General features: G+C 41.5%; 1 protein-coding gene across 5 annotated transcripts in view; it reads left to right on the top strand.

The window, feature by feature from the left end:
• Window positions 1-5,293: 5,293 nt before the first annotated feature.
• CEP162 (centrosomal protein 162) overlaps window positions 5,294-16,412 on the top strand; it is a 119,064-nt gene continuing 107,945 nt past the window's right edge. For 3 of the 5 annotated variants that reach the window (XM_045498934.1, XM_045498936.1, XM_045498933.1), the window contains exons 1-2: window positions 5,313-5,576; window positions 6,620-6,735. In XM_045498934.1, coding sequence (XP_045354890.1) covers window positions 6,679-6,735 — 57 coding nt within the window. In that variant the 5' untranslated portion in view covers window positions 5,313-5,576; window positions 6,620-6,678. Of the gene's footprint in view, window positions 5,577-6,619; window positions 6,736-16,412 lie in introns of all 5 variants that reach the window. The other 2 variants (XM_045498931.1, XM_045498935.1) reach the window with 2 other exon arrangements.

Here is a 16,412-nt window from a genome sequence, read left to right as displayed (position 1 = left end):
AAACAAGAAAGATTTTTCTATGGGCTTCCACCCCCCATGGGTGGAGGTGGCCCCTTGAACTTTGACTACCTACTGCATAACCACTTATAGGTTGCACATGTATGGCATTTCAATGGACATTCCACACTTCTATGTTAGTAAAGTTCCAGGGAAGGAAGCGAGAGGCTCATACCTTGGGCAGAGGTGAGGCTTTCTCAAGTTTCACCTGTAGGAAGCTGGTCAAAACCTATGAGAACTGGTTGTAGCAGCAATGACTTCAGTAAAATGTAGGGCTGAGAGGATTTTAAGTGATGCACAAAGTGGCAACTGATGCAGTAAAACCTTTGCACTACTCAGATTCACCCTTTCTCACCATTAACTCCAACCTGTCACCAAGTCTCTTTCAACGTGCTAGCCAGCTACAATTTCTGCAAGTGGCTCTAGGGAATTAGCTACAGTCCCTACTGCCACAGCTGGTTCCAAAGCCTTGTTGATAATCATCATCTCTCTCCTCCACTGCTGATTTTAAATTTCTCTCACCTTTGGCCAGAAGCTTACTGATCTAGAGTTGCTTGCCCAGTAGAGTGACCCAGACCTTCTTATTTTAGGTTTGGTTTACTTTGCCCTTATCAGTACATAGCTGCTGTAGCTGTCCATTCACCATTATCACCTATCACAAAAACATCAGGAGGTGCATCAGTCAAGTCCTTGGATATTTCTCCCTGCCTCCATTATATAACAGTGACACAGGCTATTTATGTTAATCAGGGCAAATTAATCCTGTAAATATATTGACATATTAATTCCCTTTTGATTGATGACCCAGGAATGAGGAGCCCAACCATTGGAATGAGGAGCCCCAAATGACCAGGTAATAGTTAAGTTCTGTGGAACTGTTTTACTTTGTCCTCTGGTGAAAGTGTTCTCCTTTCTGGAAGCCAGAATCTCTAATTCAGAAGGGCCTAAGGTTTCAGGTACAGAAGAAGTAAACTTGAAAATGGGTCACTAGGAGTAATGGGGAAAGGGACCAATTTTATTTCCATCCCTTGCTTCCTGAAGGGACATAGCACCACATGTTAGCTGTTGATACAGCACATATATCTCATCCTTTCTCCAGCCTGGAACTTTAGCTGAGCCTTCAACAGGTCATTCCACCATTGCATTAGTTCATCTGCTTCTAAGTGATGAGATATATGGTAATCCCAGGGGCTCCTGTGGTCATGCACCCATTGTTTCACCACCTTTGTCAAAAATTAATCCCTTGAACAAAAGCAACACTGCAGGGAATGCCATACCATTGAGTAAGGCATTCTGTAAGCCCTGAGTTGGGGCACTGATGAAGGCTTTTCTGGCAGAGAATGCAAATTCATGACCATAGTAGGTTTAAATTCCAGTAGGGATGAATTGTTGCCATCTCTAGGGTGGAAGGGATCTAATGAAGTTAATCTGATATTAAATGGCTGGCTGGTCATCCTTGAGGGATGAAATCATATCAAGGACTCAGTTTCAGTCTCTATTGCTGACAAGTTGGGCATTCAGAAAAACGGTAGTAGCTAGATCAGTATTGGTAGTGGGAGCCCATTCTGTCGTGCCCTTAAACAGCCTTCTTTCCCGACACGGTGTAATGTTTATTCATGGACCAGTTGTCCAAACAGTGAAGTCTCTAAAGATTAAGGGGGAGTGTAGCTCATATCCACAGGGCAAACTAAGGTATTTGGTTTTTGCCTTCTATGCAGAGAATGCTCTCTGGTGGGCAGTAACATGAGACACAATGATCTGCATGTTATGTGCCCACTCCTCTCATAAATCTATCTGCAAGCTTCTTTATCCAGATTTCCTTGTCTCTGTTTTATTGATCTTGCTTTATCAAGGCCTCTGACCAAATGCCCAAGCCATTTGTCACTATCCAGTAGTCTATGTATACCCATACCTCAGGCCACTTCCACCTCCAAATAAAGTAACTGATGAAGTGTTCTGCTTGGGCTCTTCCTACTGGGAGGGTTTCCTTTCACCATATTCTTTTAGGGATACCTATGAGTGTGGCAGTAGTGTGACAACAGTCTATTTATGGCTACCATCAATATGCCACCCTAACCTATATGTGAAGAAGGCCAGAGTATTTTTCTCTGTCATCCATGGACACAGGTATTTCTAGCCATGATCAGATCTGCTGGGCCCAAGCTTCCAACAAGCTTGTACAACTGCTTGCACATACAACAGAGCCTATTGCTCTCGGTAACATTCAAGTCCAATGAATGGATTGGTGCAATATTCTCCAGTACAATACATGCTGTCTCTAAAATCTAAATAAGCCTACCTAGCACTTCTGATATGTACCAATTTATTCTTTACCTTTATCTTTTTGGTACCAGCATGTCCCAAACAATAGATCAGCTAAAACTTCACCAAAAGGGCAGAACCATAAAGTTTTGTGAGGTTTATCTTCTACTCTCTGGTTTGAATGTGCCTAGGTAGGATAACTTAGAATAATTTCCACTTCCTGCTCACCAACTACAGTCAGTATTATGCCATCAATATAGTAAACCATAATGATATTCTGCAAAATGTCAAGACATATTTCCTACACATTACATTCTGATAGAGCACTTAAGAGTTAGTTTAGCCAATGGGGAAAACAGTGAATTGAACTGTTGGTTTCCTCAGGTGCATGCCAACTGCTTTCATGCTTTTTCTGAAGGGAATTTAAAAGACCATTTTTTTCCAGATAGGTAGTGGCATACCAAGTGCCATGAATTTTGTTGATCTCTTCCAATTAAGCAACTATATCTGACATGGCCACTGTAATTGGTGCTCATACTTGCTAAAGTTTACCGTAGTTCATTGTTATCCAAGATCCATCTGTTTTTCTGCAGGAGCTAAATAGATCGAAGAGCTTTACGCAGGGTTTACTACCCCTGTGTCCTTTAAATCTTTAAGTGGTGGTGCTAATCCCTGCCATTCTTCCTAGGAAGTAGTATTGTTTTGGGTTTGTTCATGTGGATGGGGGTGGGGCATTTTCCAGGCTTCCATTTGGTTCTTCCTACCATAATGGCTTCACAGATCAGGGAACCAACACAAGTGCTCTTCCAGTTATAAAGTATACTTGGAGATTTTATATATCCCAATTACTCATTTGGAGCCTGGGGATACAATCACAGGGAAGGCCACAGACCCATTGTACCCCTGTGAAACATACTTGGTCTAGAACTATAATTTTTATCTGGCCTCCCTATGCCCCTACTCTAACCGGAAGACCATAATGGCATTTCAGGCTCCCTGGCACCAGTGTCAGCTCACACCCCTTACCCAACAGTCCTTGAAACCAATTTGACAATAAATTTCATATTAAAAAAAAAAACTAAAAAAAAAAAAAAGAAACCAATTTGACAATAAATTATATATTAAAAAAGGGAAAAAAGAAAAGAAAAGCTTAAGAATCCTTCTTTCAAAATTTGTGTAAAAAGTGGATCATGCTGGGGTGCCTGGGTGGTTCAGTCAGTTAAGCATCTGACTTGGCTCAGGTCATTACCTCACAGTCCGTGAGTTAGAGCACCGCGTCGGGCTCTGTGCTGACAACTCAGAGCCTGGAGCCTGCTTTGGCTTCTGTGTCTCCCTCTCTCTCTGCCCCTCCCCTTCTCACACTCTGTCTGTCTCTCTCTCACAAATAAATAAACATTAACAAAAAAAAAATTTTTTTTAATGCATCATGCCCTCTATCCATTCCAACCCTCTCCAAATATAGAGACAACTATGAATTAGTTAAGAGATTTCAGTTTTAAACTATACTGGCTAGTTTTAATATCTAGAAATTACCATAAAGTTATGGAATCTAAAATTTGTCTAAGGCAGTAAGAAAAGGGATAGGGATAGAGGTATTCAACACAGCACTGTTTTAAAAAAGTGATCATTAAAAGTAACTTCAGGTTATACTCCAAAAAGTTGAGATGTCTCAGAGAACTGGATATAGTCAAACCTGCTGGGTGATTTTCTTGAGCTATATTCAATGGCTCTAGAGCAGGTGTTTCTTTGAATAGGCATGCTCTAAGTGCTCTGAGGCAAAGCAGTTGAAAGTATTTGCAAAAGGCCTTTGGAAGGATGATAGAATGGAAGCTGGATAAGAAAGGAAGTGAAAACAAGTCTTGAATTCTGGTTAGGCATTATTACTTTGAGCAGGTCTTTTAAACTGTCTGCTTCAATTTTCTCGTCTATAAAATGAGGATAATAACTTCATAGTGACCTTGTGCATGTTTTTAAATGGATTCCTTCAGACTGAATACCGCCTCTTTTCACCAACCCTTGCTACCTTCTACATACCCCTCTGATGGTCTAGGTTTCATTTTAAACTTCATTTCCTCTAGAAAGCCTTGTCTAACCTCCCAGGGGGTGAGGAGACCTTTAACATCTTCTAACTGCACCCTATGTCTATCATTGCTGTTGTCATACAGAATTGCAATTGTCTGATCACTTGTCTATCAGCTCCATTAGACCGAAGACTCTATTAGGGCAGGGACTATGATCATTTGTTCATTTAGTACATATTAGAAATAAAAATATAAGCTAAATTGAATTGACTTGGAGAGTATAACGTTTAAGTGAAATAATGCTCGTGCATCTCCTATCAACCTACATGTTCAATAAATAGTAGCTTTAAAAAATCTCTATTATTATTCAAATCTTTATCTGAGGGCACAGCTCCTGGCATGTATACATTTGTATCACAATAAACACTTGCTGAATGTTTAGACTGGTGATAATGACATCCTTAGCCTATGTCTGCCAGTGGCAATCCTTTCAACTGTTGTTGATTTTACTTTCACGATCCCAAACGGTCCTCTGAAACTCCAACTTGTGCGTGTACGTGTGTGTGTGTTTTAGAGCAAGAACGGAGGGCGGAGGGTTAAAATCGAAGACAGTAATTGTAAGATGCCACTATAGAGTGGGAATAAGGGAGGGGCAGAGGGACACCACAGAGAGGCTCGGGAACCAGTAGCGGGTTGGGGCGTGTATGTGTATTTTCAATTTCTTGCCCACTAGATGGTGGAACAGAGCCCCTAACCTGATAACAGTATGCTTTCTCACAGATCTGAGTTTCTCTTACAATGCCCACTCAGCGGTTTGCACGTGGAAGAATCCAATAAATTGTCATTATGTTTTTCAAAACTTCCGCTTGGAAAACAGAGCCGAAACCACAAGGGCGGGAAGGTTAGGAAGAGTCGAGACTTGCGGAAATACAGGACTAGGGGAGCTAAACTACATTTCCCAGGAAGCCACGGGCTGGGCCTACAACACCCAGCATGCCAGTGTTCCGGCTCTCGTGACCTGCTCGTGCTGTCCACTTTCCCAAGGAGCGCAGCAAATCTGTGCATTCTCTGTTGGTGCGGCAACGACGGCTCTTACCTCCGGATTATCCTGAGCCGCAGCAATTCCTACTTTCGCTCGTAGAGCAAAAAAGACACTAACCACTATTCCGTGGAGCCCACAAGCCACGTGACCAGCTCGGGTCATGTGACTCCAGAGCCAGGCGGCAGAAGTGTGTTACCCTGGTAACTGTTGAGCCCCGCAGACCTTCCGGGAAAGCGCGGAATTCAGAGACCGAGGTAGGTGAGGCGTAGACACTTGTTTCCCACTCGGTTGACTCTGACCGAGACTGTCCTCAGACCCCCTCCCCAGGGCTTTAGTTTCCCAGGTCACTGCCCTCCTCCGCCCACACTCTACTTCAAGTGCGTCTTTGTCTTCTCGCCACTCTGGAACCCGCGCTTCCTGGAGCCGGGCCCCACCGAACGGAGCCCGTTTGAGAGGATCCGCCTCCGACAGAGATCTTGGGGCTAAGACCTTAACCGCACACATCCTCAACTGATCAGAAATGCCAATGAGTCAGGGAGGTGTTATTCTGCAGATTGGACAAAATATTGTCCAGGGTGTTCACACACAGAGCCCCCCTCCACCGCTTCTGGAAAATGAAGCTGCGGTTTGAGCAGCCTCAAGGAGGCCCCGAAACTGGGACAGATTTGAAAGTTGGTTGGGTTCATTAGAGGGACAGAGAGAGCTTTGCCCACGAGTCACTATTGCATAGTTTTGTTGGCCTTCCCACGCTCCAAAAGAAACGTAATTTGTTTTAATTTGGATACTTCATTAACTTTATCTTAGGTAGATTTGAACCGTAATGAATTGCATTTTGTCTGTATCTGGAAACAGTCTGTCTTGCAAAACTATTACTATGGACTGATAACTAGCTGAATGACAAGGCAGCACGTACTGCCCTGTGCTTTGCAAAAAAGAAGCGGTCTTTTGAATTTGCTCATTTATACTAAATTTTTGAAAGATTCCTTGCGAGGACCTGCTTTGTTTCAGGAATGTTATGTAACACACACACCATAGAGTTAGGAAATATTGTGGTCATCCTTTAACACTTGGATGTTAACAATGAAAATGTAATCTTGGACCTTGAATATAAAGCAAACTGTGAAAGCTGCTTTTCCAAAGCAGTTTTATTCATGAATTTGGAATCTTTTGTCCAGGTTATTGGTCAATAACTGTGCATATATGCTAAATCGTAAGAGAAATGTCTGAGGTTTAAGTTTGGTTGTTCTTATGATGTGTTGTGAATTTCCTCAAAGAATATTTATCTCTTGTTATTTAGTGTTTCCAGTGTTGTAAATACTTTGGAATGTTTACTTTGGGAAGTGAAAATTATTGATTATGGCTCACTATTCCAAAGAAGAGCTGGATGAAGAGTTTGAGAAGTTCATGAAAGAGGTAAATTTATCATTTTAAAAGCTGTATTGTAAATTTGTGTCACAAGAAATTCATCCTTCAATTCTTTCTCCTCTACTATGCAGTTTGACCACCTTGAAAATAAAACAGCCAAGTTATTTTACCAGCAAAATGGGTTTATTTTTTAATGGCAGAGGAACTGTATTTCAGACCTTGCAGGCTATGGCAAAACTATAGGCAAGTCCTGAGATCAAAGGAGAAGAACTATTACCTTTATAGAGAAAACGAGGAGAAAGGTGGGAGGGGATGCTTTGAATGAAAGTCCATTGGAGGAAAAAAGTAGTCACTGTATTTTCTTGTTGGCTGATCTAATTGCTAGGCCTGGAGAAATTCATTATTCCCCCTGTTGGAAAATGCAAGGTACATTTCTTCCTTTTGGGGTCTGAAATTGATGAGTTGATAGGGCATGAGAGCTCCCCCTTCTGGCCTCCTGACTTTTTAAAATGTAGTTTCCTTTATTTAGTTTCATATTTTTCCCTTTGGATCCAGATCTTTCCTCAAAAGCATCACTGACCAAGAAATATGTCATCTGTGCCTCTCCATGCCAGGAAGGACCTTTTCTGGGTGTCACGTCCCACCAGAGAGAAAGCGTATGGCAGTTAGAACCCATTTAAGACCATATCTGAATAACAAGCTTAGGAAGGAAAACTCTCAGGCATTTCCCATCCAAAGTCTATATCTATATCTGTATCTTGTTGAGGTCATACATGTTGGAGATCATCTTGAAGTGCTGAGCTAGCATCACCTTATTGGGTACATGGTTTCTACAAAAGTTTGACGACCAACACGTGCAAAACTTAAAAATTACTATACAAAACGTAACTAAAAGAAACATGACAATTCCAAATTGTGTACTGGTTCTGAACCATGACCCTAGGCCTGAAGGCAGCCAGCTAAATAAAAGATCTTTGAGAATCATGTGAAATTTGTTGTAGTTAATGTGCTTATTCCCTAATTTTGTGCAATTGGGTTTCTGCTTTTCCAGAGTAGTTTATCCATGTGCAGTAGGTGGTGTCTGTCACACAGACGCATCCTTACTCAGCAGGTAGGTAATGCGAACTCTGTGATTGTCTAAAACTACTTTAGCCAGTGAGTTGAATGATCATTGTTGGGCTTCTTCTGCTTTGGCTATAGAACTGACCAGATCTCCTAATTTAAGGAGAGATTTCTAATTGTGTCTTTTAGTACTTGCTCTACTGAAGGGAGAAAGGCTCTCTCTATGGAGGCAAACCTGTAGTTGTGTATGCCTCTTGGAAGTTCTCATTCAAGGTTGCCATGAAGGTTTAGTGAGGTGGACCAGTGGGAAGCTGCTAGTTATGAAGGAAAAGCAGAACAGTGAATATAGCAAGAGCACGTTGTCCTTTTATCCTTCAGCTGTCAAGGCGATGAATTGCTCAAGCATCGGGGCCATTACCAAAACCTCCATGTATAGAAGAATAGCCAGGAGCTGCACATGGGGCTCCCTCAGAAGAATTAGCATTTGTGGACCCATTTGTGGGTATAAAGGCATTAGCATTATTCAACCAAGACTCAATGTTATCACATACTAAAAGTCTTCCTAAATATATAGGTATGACAGCCAGCTTACAAATGGTCCTACTTTGGCTCTTTTACAATGTGTTTTATATATGTATTCAAGGGATTTCATTTCTCCTACCCAGGGTTGGGTTAAATTGAGGCAGGGAACAAGTATGTGTGGATTTAATATTCTAACCTATAAAAGGGACCTGGGCAACACTTTAGGCATGAGCGGCAATTGGGATTCCAGTGAAATTGCTTTTAGGGTGAACTAAGGTATCCCTGTTCCTATGGACTCGATCGAGGTTTCTGGTGACAAATCCAACAACCAGTTATTGGAAAATGTGAATAAGAGCAATATCTGTCCATGGAAGAGGGAAAAATAGAGTAAGAAGTAACAGCGAGAAAAGGTATGCAAGCCTGCTTCAGTCATGTCGGGAAGGTCGTCTTTATCAGATGTCTGCTTTAATTCTTGGAAACTTTACTTGCAGGTCACCGATTGGTATGTAGGTCCAGCCTGGATTTAGTGCTGTCTTTAGATGTGACATGTGAGTCAGGAGTCTATTTCTTGAAAGTTGGTGGCACAAGGGTTGGTTAACAGTACCTGATAGGGCCCCTCCAGTGAGGTTGAAGAGAGAACTTTTTTTTTTTTTTTTTTCAACGTTTATTTATTTTTTTGGGACAGAGAGAGACAGAGCATGAACGGGGGAGGGGCAGAGAGAGAGGGAGACACAGAATCGGAAGCAGGCTCCAGGCTCTGAGCCATCGGCCCAGAGCCTGACGCGGGGCTCGAACTCACGGACCGCGAGATCGTGACCTGGCTGAAGTCGGACGCTTAACCGACTGCGCCACCCAGGCGCCCCGAAGAGAGAACTTTTTGATGTGTCTTGCAGTAGACAAAATCTCTGGGTTGTGAGTCGTGGTGCTTAAGGCTTTGTCTCCCGGGAGTAAGCCATGAGGACAGTTTTACTAAAGCATGATTATTCTCAACAGAAGGAATCAGGCCTTTACAATATTGGAGTATATCTCCTTTTATCAGCTGTGGATCAGACGAGGCAGGAGCCAGGTGCATCAGGTGCTCTGTGACTGTCTTAAAGGGTCAGAGTTAATGAGTTACTAAGGGGATGGATCGCAGATTTAGAAAGACCCAATCATAGTGCTTTTGGCCAAGTTAGTTGAAGGGTTTCCACAAATTTTGCTCATTGAGTCTTAATGGTGCTGTTAGTGCATTGCACTAGCCCAGAGGATTGAAGGCTGTGAGCATAGATAGTGCTCTAGAACCGGCCAAACAGCACAGACCTATTGACAAACTTGACCAGTGAAGTAAATGCCTTGATAACTTTGAAGCTTGAGAAGGCCTCCTTAGGTAGGAATACTCTTTTCTAATAGGATTTTAGCTATAGAAGGGGCCATACCCTCTCTGCAAGGGAAAGCTTCAGTTCAGTGAGAAAACAAACCATGACCAAAACATTTATATTCATGGGAAAGGAGCTGAACTTCGAATGGTCTATTGGGCAACTTAAAATGCCAGTGGGTGGTGTGGATGGGTTTCCCAGAGTTGTGTTTTGGACAGGTAGAACAAGCAAAGTAGGCACTTTTGTGGGCTTGTTAATATTTATGTACCAGAATTGATTCATAAAGCCTATCATCAGGAGAGCAATAATTAATACTTGTACAATAGTTAGTAAAGAGATTTTAGAGTGTCTGGCAGGACTGGGTTATTATTTGGCTCAAGATAGAGTTCTCTCTTTTTATCAAACCAACAATTACTAGATTTCCAATATAGTTTTTCCCTCTCTGGGGCTAATTTTTGGATGTATCTTGTCAGTTTTTCCAGATTATCATTTGAGGCAACATCTCTTAGGACCATGACAGAGGATTGGTTATTGGTTCCTTTAAGAGCAGCGTCTTTAATGGAAACGTCAGCAAGGTAGTTTCCTTTGGCTTCCAGGGAGTCAAGTCTGGAATGCACAGGAGCCTTAATAGTAGCCAGGGCAGTTGGCAAAAATTTGACATCTAGTAAATTTAGGACATAAGAGCCATTTTTAATTTTATTCCCATTAGAAGTAAGGAAAGTTGGCTGTTTCTATAATATCCCAAAGTCATGGGCTGCCTGAAGGACATATGATCAATTTAAATATTTTCAGTTTTACCGTTGGCTAAAGTACAAGTCTGAGTAAGAGCATATAATTCAGCCTGTTGGGTCGAAGTAGCCAAAGGTAAAGGTGCTGCCTTGATGATTTCAAAAGGTGTTGCCATTGCATACCCAGGGCAATACCATTTTCATTCTTTAAATAAGACCCATCAGTAAACCATGAAAAATCTGCATTGGTTAGGGTTATCTATTAATTGTCATGGATAGTCAAAAGGTGATCTGTCCACATCAAGTGGTGGTGAGAGGTTTTATCAGAAGGATAAAGAGAGTAGAATAGCAGGGTCAAGGTTATTACAGTGAGGAGGAGTTATTGAGGAGCAGCGAGGAGGATTTCATAGGAGGTGAGATAGCTGGCCAAAAGGTGTTGAGTGTGGTAAGGATTCAGAGGAGCTTTTGCATGGGGCACAAGGGTGGTTAAAGGGGTTCCCACGATTATTTCTTCAGTGGCCTTATCCAAAAGGGCAGGCTCTGAGGCAAGGGGGTTATCCCCGTGCCACAGTGTCCGGTTGTTGGCTATCATATCCCATGGGTTGATGACAGCTTCCGTATTTTGGGGTGAGTACTTTAAGGGCATTCCCTTCTCATATGCAAAAAGGAAAAGAGGAGCTGATAATTAGGATGTCCAAGGGCAGAAGGCTTTATTAAGATTTTCTTTAAGGCCCCAAAGGCTATGTAATTCTGATCTTACCAAATAATAGATTCATATTTGTTGTTTTTAAGTGAGATATACAGGGGTTGGACCATAGGAGAAGTTTGGAGCCCAGTTTTTGACAGTAGTCACCTAGCTGACCTAGAAAACCACATAATTGGCTCTTAGTTTTAAGTTTTAGGATACCACAAAGCCTATCTCGATCTAAATGAACCCCTATTCCAAGATCAGGTGTCTTAAATATCAAACCTGAGTTTGAGCAAACTGCAGTTTTTCCTTGGAAACTTTATGTCCCTTTAAGGCTAAAAGTTTTAACAGCTACATTCTGTCCTCCTGTGAAGAGGCTTGGGAAAGGGAGCAGAGAGGCAACTCCTCTACATTTTGTAACAAGGTAGGTTCTCCAGAAAATTTTATATCATTTAGTCAGCTTTTAAGGTTTGCAAGAAGTAAGACTTTCTATAAAACCCCAGGGCATTACTATCTAAATGTATAGTCTTCCTTCCCAAGTTAAGGCAGAAAGATATTAACTTATCAACTGGAATACTAAAGAATGCACACAGAGATCAATTACAGTGAAAAGTTTGCTTTCAGTAGGACTAGATGCTAGTAGCATATTGGGTTAGGAACAGCAAGGTGCTAAGGGATAATATTTATTGCCGGGAGGTCCTGGACAAACCTCCACCCTCAGCCACTGGGTTTTCTTACAGGTAAAATAGGGGCGTTACAAGGACTAGTGCAGGTGATAATGAGTCCTGGGGCCTTATAATCTTCTATTTTGGGCTTGATGCCTTGAAGGGCTTCTTTCTTTATAGGGTATTGATTAGTTTGGGGGAGATCTTTTGTGGGGTCTATTTGAGTCTTAGTACGAGGTGCTTTGAGGATTTTACCCATAAGAAGGGTGGTAACTGATCCAATTGGGACAATGGTTAGTACCCTTAGAATTAGTTCCAGTGCTGTCAGAAGTGAAGCAAGTAAAAGATGTTGAAAGGTCACTTGATTCACCAACTTGGCAATCTTGGTTGCTTCTATAAAATTCTAGAATTGCTTATCCCTTTTTGGAAAAAGGAATTCCAGCAAGATATTTTTCTAAGAAATCTCAGCCCAGTAAGTGAATTGGATGAGAGAATTAAGGAAAAAAGGGTGGGTACCTCTTAAAGGACCTAAACCAGAGGGAATAGATTTATTAGAGGTAGGAACCTCACCGTTTGAACGGTTTTGTTCCTCTGAGGCACGGGCTGCTTTATAGTGGTGGGTTGAGCACGGGGAGTGTAGCTCCAGTGGCAGTGAGTACAGATAGAAATTCATTCCCAGTCTGGAGGGTTGTTTCTCTGAGCCAGTTGAGACAGAGAATTGGGACAAGCCCCTTTTGTTCCTCAGAGCCCAGTGTTTGGGGATTAGGAGAACATTGGAAAGATTGGTTAGAGGGCTGACAGCATCTGGAGCACTTGAGTTTGTAGCAGCCTTTTTTCCAGTGTCCTGGTTTTTTAAAATAATGGCAGGCATCAGGAGGGTTTTGGTTTTGTTTAGGGGCCTACATTTGTTGGAGATGAAAATTAAGGATTTTAGTGGTCTTCTAGTCGAATCATCTAGAATGCGGGTGAACTGCTAAATTAACTAAATCTAGGGCAGATGTAGTTTCCCATTCCATTCTGGTCATTTTAACTGGAAGGGAAAGATCCGGTTTAGCCGGTTAATGAACATAGAATTAAAGGCTACCTGAGGGGACTCAACATCTACAGGAAGACCAAAGTTTTCATTAAAAATAACCTGAAGTCATTTGTAATAATAACAGGTTTATCGAATTTTTGTGCATAAGCCTGAATGATGTTCCAATTAACAAGTTTAGGAAAAGCTTTTGCAATTTTTCTGTGAAGACCTCTAGTGAGTGTCCTGCCAAAAGTCAGAGATCTGTTTTTCTAAATCTCTTTCAGGATTTTTCTATCAGGCCAGTTTCATCCAATGTTAGGCCTGGCCCTCACCGACAAGCGTGTGAACTAATTGATATAAATCTGAGAAACTAAGTTGATAAGTTTGAATATGTATGTTAAATTACTCAGCAAATCTCTGAGGATCCTCAGTAACTTTGGCAAAGTCTTCGACTCTAGCTTGTAGTTCAGCTTTAGTCCAGAGAACATAAGAAACTAGGAGTTTAGCAGTTGGATCCTCAGGGGGCTTAACTTTAAAGGAGGAGGTTCTGCTAGGTTCAGAGGAAGAGAGCAGGGAGAGATAAGAAGGAAAAGGGAAATCCAGAGAGAAGAGTAGAATGAGGAAGGGAAAGGGTATGGAGGGGCTGGGATGCTGCTGCAGGGAAGTAGGAAGATGGCCCCAGAGGAGTGGCCAGAGCACAGGATGACTGCTGTGTGTCTGGAGATGAAGAATCCAGGGAAGGGAAAGAGCACTCAAAAGCCCTTTTGAATTCTCTCAATTGTTTCATAGCCTCAGTTAATTTAGAAATGGTATTTTGCAAAGGGGTAATTTTAGAGTCAATATGTATGGAAGTCTTTGGGTACTAATTAAAACAGGCATTCCATGCAGTTTATTTAATTTTAGAGCCATGGTCTTCTAATTTGGTTTTGAGAAAATTAAGTTGGAGGAGATCAAAAGTTCCCCCATGACAGTCATTGAAGTTCTAAATTTAGTTAAGTTGGTCTATTTTGTTAGCATTGTGCATGCAGGAGGATCATAGTTTTTAAATATAAAGCCAGCCAGGATCCCAGGAGGAGGAGGAGGGCTGTCCTGAGAGAGTTTAGAGGATTATGATCCCATTAGTCAATACCAGAAGTTCAGAAAAACATGAGTACTCACCAGATAGGACAAAGCCTTCATAAAAAAGAAAGAATAAAGCTTTTAAATAGATCCTAAATAAAGTCAGAGAACTCAAAATGCAAAGTGAGCAGAGTTTGGAACCAGGAGACACATACTCTCAGACTCCAGGGTCGGGGAGAAAAGAATGAGCTCATTTGGCTCAGTGGGTACAGGCACCTGTTTGCTCACCAGCCTCGTAGTTGTTGAGAGTCTTCTCTGGATCCCACTTCTGATCACCAAGTAATGTTGACCTCAAGGTTAAAACAGCCCGTTATTTTATCATTTATTTGGGAATGGCAAAGGAACTGCAATTTGGGACATGCAAATGATGGCAAACCCATAAGCAAGACCTGAGATCAAAGGAGAGGGACGTTATTTTCTAGAGAAAAGGAGGAAGTTGGGAGGGGCTGCTTTGAACAAAAGTCCACTGGCGGAAAACAGGAGTTCAGGATGGTGATGGCTTCTCATTGGCAGGGCTGTTGCTGGGCATGAAGAAAAACCTTCCTTCCTCCCACTGGGGTAGTAGAGTAGGTTTTGTTCTGTTAGGAAATGCAAGATACACTTCTTTGTTGGAGTCTGCAATTGATGACAAATTGATGGAGTGTGAGAGCTCCCCCTGCTGACTTCCCCATTGTGTTCTAAATGAGGTGTCCTGCATTCAGCTTCACAAGTCTGTCACCACACTCTGTCAACTCTTCCTCCAGAATATATCTGTCATCTTCCTCGTTCTCTCTCCTTTCATCTGCCATCATCCCAATCCATGGTGACATCTTCTCACCTGAGGTACTACAACAGTTCCTACGTACTGTCCCAGCATTCCTTCACCACATTGCAGCCAGTGCCGTCTTTTACGTAAATCAGACTGTTCCTCCTCTTTGTAAAACACTTTATTGGCTTCCCATCACAAATGGAATAAAATCCAAACTCCTTCCCATGGTTTACAGAGCCCTGGATGATTTTGCTCATGTCCTCCTCACTCGCTTTATACCCCTCTTCTCCCTTATTCGCTTATGCTACAGTGAATACAGTGAATTCAGTGAATACAGTGAATACAGAGCTTGTGCTCTGTCTCGCCCTGCCTCAAAAATAAATAAACGTTAAATTGTTTTTTATATAGAATTAAAAAAGAATTAACGTTTATTTATTGTTGAGAGAGAGAGAGAGCAAGAGACAGAGTGAGCAGAGAGGGGCAGAGAGAGACAGGGAGACACAGATTCTGAAGCAGGCTCCAGGCTCTGAGCTGTCAGCACAGAGCCTGATGTTGGGATTGAACTCATGAGCCATGACATCATCACAAGAGCTGAAGTTGGACGCTCAACCAACTGAGCCACCCAGGTGCCCCCAGGAGAGTCACCTTTTAAATGATTATACTAACATTCTTGTTCATAAAGGGAGTTTGATATACGATGTAGTAGAAAACCTCAGTTTAATTAACAGGAAAAATAACGCCTACCTTGTAGGATTGTTGTAAGGTTTAAAAACCGCATTTAAGAATTATCCGAATGTAATAGATACTCAGGGTAAGAATCTCACTTCTCATTTGGAAACTGATTTTTTATTTTCAAATATGGGCACATTTTGAAAATTAAGCTTATAGAAAGTGTTTTCACTGTAAAAGATAAAAGCAGTGTAGACCAGTTTTTTTTTCCTTTTGCCCTTTATTTGCCATCCCTTCAACACTCTCCCTCCATATCTTTCTCTCATATTCAATCTCAACCCATAAAAGCTTTTATCTCATGTTAGAGATTTGGGTCATTTTTTAATGTCTCATTTTTTAATAATAAAAACCATGATTTTAGAGTCATGGTAACTTTAGTCATTTTGCTAAATTGTTCAGTAGATTGTTCAACGATATGGCTTACATATCTTTATAAGGAGATTGGTAGGACCAGCTTTTTTTTTTTCTTTTTACAGATTTATTGAGTTGTCATATACCATACAATTCACCCATTTAAAGTGTACAACTCGGTGGTTTTTAGCCTGTTCGCAGCTATGCAGCCATCACCACAATCATTTTTAGAACATTTTTATCCTCAAAAGAAACCCTGTACCTGTTAGCAGTTACCCCTTCTCCAGCCTTGTGCACCACTATCTACTTTCTGTCTCTGAATATATGCTTATGTTAGACATTTCACAGAAATGGAATCATACAGTATGTGGTCTTTTGTGACTGGCTTTTTCCACTCAACATAATGTTTTAAAGGTCCATTCATGTTGTACATCTTTCAGTACTTCATTCGTTTTTATAGCTCAATGGCATTTCCATTTTTTGGGTTTATCCACATATCAGTTGATGAACATTTGAGTTCTTTCCACTTTTTGGCATTTATAAATAATATTGCTATGAACAATCACGTACAAGTTTTTGTGTGGGTTTGTGTTTTCATTACTGTTGTGTGTATACCTAATAGTGGAAATGGTGGGTCATATGGTAACTCTGTGTTGAACCTTTTGAGGAATGGCCAGACTGTTTTCTAAACTAGCTGTGCCACTTTATGTTCCCACCAGCCATGTTTTAGTATATTAGGTTTC

This window comes from Leopardus geoffroyi, chromosome B2, assembly GCF_018350155.1.
Source record: "Leopardus geoffroyi isolate Oge1 chromosome B2, O.geoffroyi_Oge1_pat1.0, whole genome shotgun sequence".
NCBI lineage: Eukaryota > Metazoa > Chordata > Mammalia > Carnivora > Felidae > Leopardus > Leopardus geoffroyi.
Note: the sequence above shows the minus strand (reverse complement) of the source record. Positions and strands in the feature narration are given on the sequence as shown.